The sequence below is a fragment of the Topomyia yanbarensis genome, chromosome 2, assembly GCF_030247195.1.
Source record: "Topomyia yanbarensis strain Yona2022 chromosome 2, ASM3024719v1, whole genome shotgun sequence".
Taxonomy (NCBI): Eukaryota; Metazoa; Arthropoda; class Insecta; order Diptera; family Culicidae; genus Topomyia; species Topomyia yanbarensis.
Genome location: NC_080671.1, coordinates 251349514 through 251361464, shown reverse-complemented (window position 1 = coordinate 251361464; position 11951 = coordinate 251349514). Strand labels below are relative to the sequence as shown.

At 41.7% G+C, this 11951-nt stretch overlaps 1 protein-coding gene and 1 long non-coding RNA gene across 2 annotated transcripts; both read right to left on the bottom strand.

Annotated features, from left to right (window-relative positions):
• Window positions 1-2032: 2032 nt before the first annotated feature.
• Window positions 2033-2519, bottom strand: LOC131683071 (uncharacterized). Its single transcript, XR_009304345.1, has 3 exons — window positions 2422-2519; window positions 2168-2343; window positions 2033-2108 (listed from the first exon to the last, which is right to left on the bottom strand). It is a non-coding gene; the product is annotated as an uncharacterized LOC131683071 (long non-coding RNA).
• A 3966-nt stretch (window positions 2520-6485) lies between these two features.
• On the bottom strand, window positions 6486-11477 carry LOC131680239 (uncharacterized). Its single transcript, XM_058960958.1, has 2 exons — window positions 10279-11477; window positions 6486-10224 (listed from the first exon to the last, which is right to left on the bottom strand). The coding sequence occupies exons 1-2, from the start codon at window positions 11475-11477 to the stop codon at window positions 6486-6488; spliced, it is 4938 nt and encodes a 1645-aa protein (XP_058816941.1).
• Window positions 11478-11951: the final 474 nt, after the last annotated feature.

Genomic DNA, 11951 nt, shown 5'->3' with positions numbered 1-11951 from the left:
TTTTGCCTCTAACCATTATTTTTTGGTTCATTTTGAATTCGCCAATAAGTAACTCACGGTCCCTCGAAATGTCAAGCTCAATCATGAAGTTTTTCTGACATAAACACGGGTACTCATTTTTATGTCGATGAATGGTATCTAAAGAAAAAAACAACATGAATGTTTCTAAGCTCGTATCTAAGGAAAGAATAACAAAGTAGCTAAAAATAAACTAAACTTTTGCAATTGCAATTTTTCTGATATTGCCGATGATTGGGAATACGAAACTTGAGCAGGTTCGGTGTCGGATAAAGCCGGGTCTACAAGCCATGTTTCACATTGCTGCGAATGGAATCATCGCTAATCGTATTCTCTCAAATAACAGAAGACTCCGTATCCTTTTTAATTCCAACATACGTTACGCCTTGTGTTTCAAAAACATTTTGACACATCAATCAATCAATCAATATTACTGAATTTTTCTATCTGAATTCAATGCAATGCATTATTTCATTATTTTGTGGATAACCAAACATTCACTTAAAACGGAAGTTCAAGCATTATCAAACAATACGAAATTTTATGCAGACTTTCGCCTCAAATGTAACAATTGATTCCAAACTGACCGAGTCTGAATAGGCTGTTGCTTTTCAATTAGAATTCTGGCAAAAATCAGTCGGAACTTCGAATATCATGGGAGATGGGTTTGATTTGGGGATGAAAATTCAGAAATGCTTATAAGTTGAGCGTATCGCTGTACTGCCTATGATCGCAAATCAGTCCCATAAAGATAGGAAATCCCATAGAAAACGGAACAAATATGCGTTCATGGGTAGTGTATCGGTTCGATCAGGTGCATTTGAAATAAAAGTTTGATGAACATGTACCAACAGAGATCGAAAAATTATTACTACGTTCGTTCTCATTTTGAAACATAACATCAAACTGACACTTATTTGTATCCTACTGTTTAAAATTTGTTATGGTTATGTATTCAATATTTCAAAATTATACTTGCACATCGATTCTGTTCTACCGACCAGGCAGTCTACTCTATTCATACCTTTATACAACGTTAAATCGTGCATACGTTTCGAATATTATTAGCCCTGATGATTAAGATGTCCCAACATACGAATATGCCATTAGCTAGTTGTATACGTCATCATACATTTAATATTCACCGCTTCCGTTATCTATTTTGGTTGCAAATGAAAGTATTATGAATCAGTGTTAGTCTCGGTCTAACATACAAGGTTGCTCGGCACCACTATTGTTCAGTCAGATTACTGCCTGGGACAAAATAAAGAGAACAATTGTGCTTTTATTATAATCGAACAGGATATAACTTGATCTTTTACATTCATTCCTATTATTTGCAGTTTCATCAGACACTATAATAAACTTTCATTCAACTAACCAGCATTAAAATGCGTACAGATTTTACCCAGAAAAGCACAGAAACAAAACCGCTGGATATTCTAGAATGTGACATGTTCACAACAAAATGAAAATAACATAAATACTCAAACTGTTCTCGATTTAGTTTGCCAACAATTACTTTGGGACCATTTGTAAATTACGTAACGCTTTTAGGGAAGCACGTGATATAACAAATTGTGACATGTTGTGACATATGGGGGAGGAAGTGTAAGCTATAGACACGTTACGGAACATGTTTTACCGAGGAATATTTTTTTTTGACAATTTTTTTAGGGGGATAAAGAAATTTGGGACAGTTTGGTAGGGGCGAGTCAATTTTGGTCAATTTTTGCATTACGTAATTTGTGAATGGTTCCTTTTTTCTGCAGCGAACAGAGAACCGGCTGAGAATGAAATAAGCTCAAGAAGTATTTAAAAACATCAAAAAGGAGAACAAATCAGACTCTTGAGTTTTTTATTAAAATTTTGAGTACATATGGCTTTTTCATCTCAAAAATAAATAAAATAAGGGTACACAATTGAAATACTGTTTCTTAAGGAGCCAGACTTACGAATTATATTCCAGTTGATATGACTAGATTCGGTTGCAAGCAAACGAAAACGCTATCATTCGATGTAACGACCTAGGTATCGATTGGCTTACCATGCATTACCGTCGATCATAAGCGTATTAAACACTGGAAAATCTGAAATGACAAAAATTAATCTTCAGCTTCGAGAGCGATCAATTCAATTTCCATCTTACCGTTATCGATAAGGAAGTCATAGGCAACCTTACTTAACTATGGTGGGAGCCGTCCTATGTAAGCCATCGATACACTTACTGACACCAACAACCGGCATCATGAAGCCAATAACCCAGGTGCTGTTACCGTTGTCTTGACTATTGGAAGCTTCAGTTTCACGCGACTGATTAGCTTCCTTCAAAAAATGTAATTATGTTTATATAAGCCATTCATTTCTTATTTACTTATCAATTATTCCAGAATGGGTATTCACCTATTATTCGTATTCAGCCAAAAACAACAAATACACGACGTTTCGAAGAAAAAAAGAACACCAAAAGTAATTTTCTATCACCATTTTTCACTTCCGCATCCTGCTGCTTAGAAATTTTGTTCATTTGTCTGCATCTAGGCCTGCGTTGATGATTTTCCATTTAAAGTGCACTCAAACTGGGGAGCCATCAAGTGGTGAGTGCAGTTAAATCTAAAGGGACCGATGTCACTCGTTCTAAAATAAGCCACATATTTTGTATGATTTGTTTGTACGATTTACGTCTTTATTATTTGTCCTTGTTATAAGTGTTTCTTATGTAAAAATATCTGAGGAATACGATGGTATTAGAATTTTCAAAATTAAAATATATCTATTGAGAGAAAAATGTATTTTTAATATTTAACTAAAAAAAATCGCATAGTTAGCAGCACTGCCGCCAAAAATACATACAGTCGTGGTTCGTTGGTTGGGCCACAGCCTATGTCCAACTAACGAATTTAATTCGCTAGTTGGACCGACTGACAAATGTCAAAAACTCTCCAAAGAAGATATTAGTAGTTTAAAAGGATGTTAGATAGATTGTCAAAGTCAATTTGACATGAGATTTTGACGTTCAGATGCTTTTTAGTTGGACAGTGGTCCAACTAGCGGAGGTCCAACTAAAAAGCTGTCCAGTTAAAAAGTGTCAAACCAGCGAATCACGACTGCATTCAAAAGCCATCTAGCGGTTTGATTCTAGAGTCAATAGAACCGGAGATATGATCAAAAGAAAATCAAGGGTTTTGGCAATTTATCAAAACGGGGGTGCTCTAATGACCCGAGGGGTGGTTCAATTGATACAAAAATTGGGGTTTTTAATTGGTTCCAGATAAACAATCACACCAAATTTGGTTAAAATCCGTGAAGGTCGATTTCAAGTTTGCATCTGTTTTTGATCACTTCGCGTGGAATGACCCATATGTATACCAATTTATTTACTTTCGTGCATTGAATATTATGTCACTTCAAAGTGCTGTACATCATCGGCCAACTATCCAACACATTAAAGTTCTAAGTTAACAAACTTATCGGCTACAATATGACAAATTTGTTCTCACACGCTATGGAACGAAACATATGACGAAGAAATGCTATTTTAATGCAATAAAATATCGGAATGAATAATAATTCACCGTATTGTCCAATTTACTCATTTTCTTTAACTTGAAATTGTTGTTTTTCAGCATTGTCGTGTATCGCAGATCAGAACGCAGCCATACAAATGACAGCATCTTTTGGTTTAAGCTTACCAACTATTTTGCGTCGGTTTAAAAGTGAATCTGTTTTAAAAACAGTTATTACGCCTTCGAGCTTACGGCTATAGAGAACTTGATTTGTTTTTACAAGCCAATGTATCATGCACTATGCTATATTTCTACGAATGGAAAAAGTTTTAATAATGTTATTTTCTCCTTAGTGAAGAAAAAGTGGTATCCTCCCAAACCTTTTACTTAAAGAGAAATATAGCGTAGTACAGCCAAATACAAATTAATTTCAATCTAAGTAATTTGACTCTATTTGGTGATTTATATATTTATTCTTTTTGTATTATTAGCTATCCGGAGGAATAGCAGAAGCTGGTGGAAAAATAAGAAAAGGTGATATTGTCACGAGTATAAATGCAGCAAGTTGTAACAATACATCGTTCGAGGATTGTTCCACTTTATTGAAAACAGCTCAAGGTAAGATTACTTTAGCAGTTGTGCGTCCAAAACCAAAAAAACGTTCATTGTAAATGATAAAATGGAAATCACAGTTTAAATTAAGCACCGTGCATCGAAAAATATTTAACTCATAAAGTGAGCAATAAGTAGATCTATCGTTAAATTTGCAGACTGATTACTGTTCGGTCAACTTTCATAATAAAATATTCAATAGGAAAATAAAGTGTTTCAAACAACCTGTATTTGTTAATCTTTATTTCTGGGATAGTTTGAAAGAATCAAAAATGAAAGACATTCAAGTCCTTAACCATCTCATTAGTCAGGATGTCACACTATTGATAGCTTAGTGAGTGGACTGCGCCTAATCGTTTTTGTTTCAGTTATCTAATCTTTACCGCTCCTTGTCAGCATGTTTAGTTGCACTAATTCCAGTAAGTATTTTTCATCAGTTTTCATTTTCATAGAGTATGTTTTTCATAAACATTGCTTTGGCTTTGCTTTTGGGGTGAACCAAATTCACTCCGCCATTCTCAGGCCTTAAATAAAGTTGGTTTCTATTGACTTTGAAAATGTTGATACAGCACAGTGTTTTCGTCGTTTTCGTGCTCAAAATTAATAGCGTCTAAACCGTTGACTTTAGAGGTATAGTTTGTTCGGAGAAGTTGTTGTTCTTATGATTGCGCATCCACAGTAGTATACCGTTCAGTGATTAATTCACCTATAAGTGATATACGAAATTTATTTTCCGAACTAATTGAGATAGAGACTTTATGCCTTCGACAAATTTGTAGAAAATATTACTTTAAAAGAAATTGTTGAAGGCACTATATATCTAGCTGCAATAGTTTTCGAGTTATGGAACATATTATATGGAAGACCCCTTAAAATTAGTTTTTTCATGATAACTTTTTTAGACATTCTCGTATCTTCTTGGAATCTTCCACAAAGTTGTATACGGCATCGAAATACATATTTTTGCTTAACATAGTTACTGCCTGTCTGTTAAATTTAAAAAGATATTTCAAATTTTACGATATTTTTGGGGTAACTTCCACCTTAAATAATTCGTTAAGGAGCTAAAAGGAGCAAACAACATCATAACATACTGAAAGTACTAGCTTTTTACTTTCATATTATGGCCCGATTGTCAGTCGACGCGATTCTCCCCGAGTGTTATGTTCAATACAATATGCCATCGCAGTGGTATAAAATGAAATATTCAAGCGCACTGCGACAAACAGCTTCATGTTTTTATGGTAAATTGCATAGAACACGGTCGCCTATAACATGCAATGCATATGATTTGCCTTTCAAAAATCAAATTGCAGTTTTGGATGTGTTTAATAATATCGATATTTGCATTATAAATTAGATAAATGAATTTATTTTTAATAATCGTTTTCTACGTCATCTTCAAAGTTTCTTCTTCTGCTAGAAGAGCTTTGGCGTTTTCTAAAAATTGTTATATACTTTTTTAGCCATCCCCGAGCCTCAGTCACAACAGAATCCACATTGTGAACAGGTGACGTTAATCAAGCTCCATTATAATTGTCACGAAAGACATTAATAATCCTTCTGGTGGGATTTTCATTATTTTTCCAAGCTAATCAGTATCCACTGATTGCTTAAATTTCACGTGACACACTTCTCGAACGCACGATATGCTACGTTTCGTACTTTGATCTCGATTGTGGTCAAAGTTCTCTTTTCCTTTTTTTGGACATCGATGAATATGTTTCATGCAATTTACCATGAAAAGATGCTGCTTATTGCAGTGCGCTTGAATATTTCATTTTATACCACTGTGATGGGATATTTTATTGAACATAACACTCGGGGAGAATTAGGTCGACTAAGAATCGGGCCATTTTATGAAAGTAAAAAGCTAGTACTTTCAGTATGTTATGATGTTGTTTGCTCCTTTTTGCTGCTTGACGAATTATTTAAGGTGGAAGTTACCCCAAAAATATCGTAAAATTTGGAATATCTTTTTAAATTCAACAGATAGGAAGTAACTATGTTAAGCAAAAATATGTGTTTCGATACCACAAACAACTTTGTGAAAGATTTCAAGAAGATACGAGAATATCTAAAAAAGTTATCATGAAAAAACTAATTTTAAGGGGTCTTCCATATAATATGTTCCATAACTCGTGTTTGGTTAGATTTTCGGACCTCTAATTAGAACCACTATTTATGCCGTGTTCTTTAAGCTGAACGAGAAAAAATATATTTATAGTTTTCATCAAATATAATATTTCATTTACCTACAGTTTGGTCTTCTAAGTAAGTAACCCAACAATTCAATAAAAAATACTGCTTCTGACTGCCGAAGGTGACTTGCATTAAATGCTTATTTCCCTATCGATGACGTTTTTCTCGTTGTAGCTGATAGAGCTGGTGACGTTTCTGATCGGCCTCATTCGAACGCAGACTAGCGGTTTCCGACCGGGGGGGTTCGCTATGTGCTTTACCGTCAGTGCTGCCAGGTTTGGTAACATTCCCCGACCCGTAACGCACTTCCGTTCCCGGCCCTGACTCCGCGTTACAACTGCCTTGTACCTGCAGCACTGCCAGTTTAGACACTGGACGCCGGAGTACTCCGCTCGTCGTTTGTACTGTTGCTTGTCGGACACGTCCATCGTTTCCTCGAATCACCGACAGGATACGTCCTCTGGTCCATCCGTTGCGCTGGTTCTCGTTGACGATCATCACCAAATCATTCACCTTCACCGGCTCCACTTCTTCGAACCATTTGGTTCTATTCGCGATAGTTGGGAGATATTCTCTGATCCACCGTCTCCAAAACCGGTCCAGCAGTTGTCTGGCCATATTCCAATTTGTACGAGTGATCTTCAACGTCTCGGGTATAGTTCTGGACGGCTGTGTGATTCCGCTCGAGCTTAGAAGGATGAAGTGATTAGGTGTAAGTGCTTCCTGGTTAGGGTTCTCCAGTGGAATAGTGGTTAACGGCCTAGAGTTTACTATAGACTCGGCCTCCGCAACGACGGTCACTAACGTTTCCTCATCTGGATTCCGTTCGACGGTCATTGATCCCAGAGCCGTCTTGACCGATCTCACAAGACGCTCCCAAGAGCCGCCGAAATGGGGAGCGGGTGGTGGATTGAAAACCCACTTAGTGGTTGCATTGGTAAAAGTCTCCGCCAACTGCTTCCCGATCGCTTCGATTTCTTCTTTTAATTCCCTGCTAGCTCCCAGAAAATTAGTCCCGTTGTCAGACCTGATTTCGATTGGTGATCCACGACGTGCTACAAACCGACGAACGGCCATCTTGCAGGATTCCGTTGTCAGTGAATGGACAACTTCCAGATGTACGGCTCTCACCGTGAGGCACGTAAATAGAGCAACCCATCTTTTAGCGCAGCTGCGACCAACTTTAACCGGAACGGGTCCGAAGTAGTCCAAGCCAACATAAGAGAATGGACGCACCGAAACAGCGAAACGAGATTCTGGCAGGGGTGCCATCCTCGGAACAGCTGGCGCAGCCCTAAAAACCTTGCAAACTTGGCAATTCTTCGCTATTTTTCTAACTACTGTGCGAAGACAAGAAACGTGGAAACGTTGAATAATTTCGTTGTACACCGTCGCGTGGTTGGCGTGTAAATATCGGCGATGGTACCATCCGACGAGTAACACCGTTAACGGGTGGTCACGTGGTAAGATGATCGGGAACTTGAAATCGTACGTAACAAAGGGCACGGTGCCAATACGACTGGAGACCCGCATTACACCATGCTCATCCAGAAAAGGTGTCAGTTTGTAAACGGGACTTGTTTTCTCGATGTTCCCTTTGGAGTTCTCGTTTCGATGCTTAAGCACCGCTACTTCGTCCGAGTATACTGAGGCTTGCACTAAACGCCAGAGACTGTTTTCCGCCCTCTGCAATTCCTCTTGATTCAGGATACCCACCACAGCTGGCTGCTTCTGAATTCGATGACGGCAGTTAACTGCGAAGCGATGGACGTAAGCTACCGCTCTCAGCACACGCTCCCATTTGGAGAAGTTGCTCCAACGGATGACGTCATCGACGATCAGCACTCGATGCATTAGGCAAGACCGCAGCTCTTCCTCTGTCTCCGGCGGTTTCTTTGATGTCCTTTTCGGCCATTCCACTTCCGGCAAGTATAGGAAGTCGGGACCGCAAAACCAATGCGAATGGACATCTGTACTGGGACCTTTTCCCCATTTGGTTGCTTCATCGGCTACATTGTGTCGTGAAGGGAGCCACCTCCACTCGATTGCTTCCGTCTTGCTAAGGATCTCCCCTACTCTGAAGGCTACGAATTGTCTGTAACGGCAGTGTTGGGACTGAATCCAAGCCAGGGTTGTTTCTGAATCAGTCCACATTATTCGTCGACAAATAGGAAACGTATGATATTCGCAGGCTGCCTTTGCCAGTCTTGCCCCTAGCAGAGCACCCATCAGCTCCAGGCGAGGTACTGATAAAGCCTTTAATGGTGCTACCTTTGCCTTAGCCATAACTAGCGTGACATATACGTTACCGTTTATCACTGCCCGGAAGTAAGCAGTAGACGCGTAAGCTTCCTCGCTGGCGTCGGTAAAGACGTGTAGTTCAATTGGCCCGATTTCTGCGGCTGAAAACCCGGGAAAATAGGCCCTTTGGAGTCTGATCCGGCCCACACCGCTGAACAGTGTGATCCATTTTTGCCAGCGTGTCCGAATCGTTTCAATCACCTCGTCGTCCCACTCGGCTTTGCTGCGCCAAGTGTCTTGGATAATCGTTCGACCTTGAACGGTAATGTGTGATAGCAGCCCTTGGGAGTCGAACAAGCTCATAACACTGCGCAAGATATTCCGCTTCGTCGGAGAGATTCCGTCCAACTGCAGCTCGGCTGTGAAAGCCAGGACATCTTCTTCGGGCAGCCACAGTAGACCCAGCACTCTTTCCGCTTCACTTTCCGCGGCGACGCTTATAACCTTCGCTTGTAGTTGATTTGACTCTCCGACTCGTTGAAGCAGGGTTTTCGAATTCGAATGCCAATTCCTTATCTCGAATCCTCCACGTGTGTGTATCTCCTTAACTTCTAAAGCAACCTTAATTGCCTCTTCTTCCGTGTCGAAACTGTCGAGGTAGTCATCTACATAGTGTTTCCTCAGTACGGCCATCGCAGCCCGGGGGAAAGCGGCTTCGTGCTCTCTAGCATTCAGGTTCTTTATATACTGCGCTTGACATGGAGAGCATGTGGCTCCAAAACTACCAACGTCGATCGCGAACGTTTTCACTGGTAACGATGGGTGTTCACGGTAGAGGAAGCGCTGGCTGTGTACATCTTGTTGGCGTATTCTGAACTGGTGAAACATTTGTTTCAAATCTCCACAAACTGCTATCGAACGCTCCCTAAAACCGCAGAGCACCGCTGCGAGGGGTACTAGTAGATCCGGACCTTTGAGAAGCATGGCGTTCAATGAAACATCTTCGACTTTCGCCGCGGCATCCCACACCAGTCTGATTTTGCCCGGCTTCTTGGCGTTTCTCACTGCCCCCAGTGGTAGATGCCACACTTTTCCTGGGTCAGTAAACTTCAGCTCCCAGGGAGTAACTTCGTGGATGTAGTTGCTCTTCAGATACTCGCCAATTTGGCGCTGCACGCTTTCTCGTAATTCAGGATCCTTGTTCATTTTCCTCTCGAAACATTCCAGGCGGCGCATGGCCATAGGAAAACTATTGGGAAATTGCACACCGTCATGACGCCACAATAGCCCCGTCTCAAATCCCTTTGAAATCCTTTTGGTCGTCTCTTCCAGGATGTGGCGGGCTCGCTTATCTTCCTCCGACTCCGGGCCTTTGTCTGCCGACACGCCCATATTTTCGACTGTGAAATGACGCTTAACTAGATCGTGTAACTCTTGATCAGCTGTACATCTGTCTTGATAATCACAAATATGTAGAGTGTAGTTCGCTGAATTATCGCCATCCTCAGTGTTTCCGTAGATTGACCAGCCCAGACGCGTCTTGGTCGCCAGAGGATCGCCTAGTTGACCCTCGCGTACTTTCAGTGCTGCTATTAAACCAGCATTGTTCGATCCTATTAAGATTCCAGGTGAAACCGATTCGTAGCTGGCGACCGGCAAGCCTCGTAGATGCGCTTACTTCCGTGCTAATTCTTCATACTTCACTGTCTGTTTCGGAAGGTTCAGCCTATCTATTGTCCTAGTGTCATTCAAGGAAAACCGTTCGTTCTTTCCCAGACCGGAAACATCTATGCAAATACGCTGTGAGTTAGGTTCCTGACGAGTCACGTTACTGGTCCAAGCTAGACACAGGGGAGCTGCTTCTCCGTCATCAATACCCAAACTCGCCGCAATAGACTGCTCGACTAAAGTCATTGCTGATCCGTCATCAAGGAACGCGAAGGTTTCTACCGATCTCCCTTTCCAGAAAAGTTTTACTGGAAGTATGCGAAACAACGTTGACCTCTCGGTAGTATGGTGCGCATTCACCCCGCCCTCGGTACTTTTGTTATTGCTGGACGCTTGCTGCCCTTCTCTAACCTGGCTTTGTTGTTTTTGACATTCTGAGTGTAGCATCCGATGATGTCGTAGCTGACAGCCGTCCACTCCGCAACGAACTTGTAGCTTACACGAGCGCCTTCCGTGTTTCCCCAGACACGTCCTACAAAGCCGATGATCATGGACTATCTTCCAACGCCTATCCGGATTCCATTTTCTAAAGGTTTCGCAATCCTTGACTTTGTGGTTAGCATCATTGCACGCCAAGCATAGCACCAGTGCAGGCACATTCTTTTCCTCGGGCTCTTTTGGAGACTCGCTTGGTGAATGTGTATTCAAGAAGTTCCTTTCTTTAACTCGTTCACTTTTCCCCGATCGTGACTGCTTACAATCAGCAATGACCGTAACATCCGAAGCCGCGACCACCAGTGTGGACATGTAGGCTGCAAATATTCGCAAATCAACGGCGACGAACTGACGTTTATACAGCGCCCAGTCCAGGCGCATCTGCGCCGGGATCTTCTCCACCAGTTCCTGAAGTAGGACCGGGTTGCACAGGTGTGCCAGCTGTCCTGACGCTTCGAGATGGTCGCAAAGATTCTGAACGGTCATCCCAAACGATATAAGTGTATCCAGTCGGTCCGACTTTGGGGCCGGCGTCTCACGAACTTTGTTCAGCAGTGTTTGGATGATCAGTTCGGGTCGTCCGTACAACATGTAAAGCGTAGATAAAACCTGAGGTACACACGCTGGGAGCAGCAGTCGACTCTTCACCGATTCGAACGCCTTGCCCTGTAGAGCTCTTTGTAGTCTGGCCAAATTTTCGACGTCCGAGTAACCACACGCTGTTGTTGAGTTCATATAAGCACTATAGAATAGAGGTCAATCCTCTGGGTTTCCCCTAAAAGGCGGGAGGTCCTTTGGCATAACCTGTCTTGCCATCAATTGTTGCTGAGTGGGGGTCGCTTGTGAAAGACGAACTGGATTATACATCGGTGGAAGCTCTGGAATTGGGTTCCCTAGCACTGGCGGTCCCCTGCCGGCTGCAATGGCGCTCGCTATTCGACCAGGAAACGGTAGTGGATGTGTAAACTGTTCACCGCCAATGCCTCCATCGATAAACATACGCCCGGGGGGGTATTGAGGGAGCGGGGCGGTTGACTGAGCCCCACTCATTGAGTTCACATTGTACAGTAACCCGGGAAATTGTTGCGGTTGCCGAAACAAACCTGCTGGCAGGTTGCCTGATCCAGCTAGGCCCGTACTGGCCACCAATCCCGAAAAATGAGAGGGATAACTAACTGTTGGAATCGTAGGACAGGCTGTCACAACTTT

Excerpts from the sequence above, each read along its gene's own strand:
- LOC131680239 (XM_058960958.1), bottom strand. The coding sequence starts at position 11,477 with ATGAACTCAACAACAGCGTGTGGTTACTCGGACGTCGAAAATTTGGCC. Across the intron at positions 10,225-10,278 it reads CTTCCGAAACAGACAGTGAA|CTACGAATCGGTTTCACCTG; the intron begins GTATGAAGAATT and ends GCCGGTCGCCAG.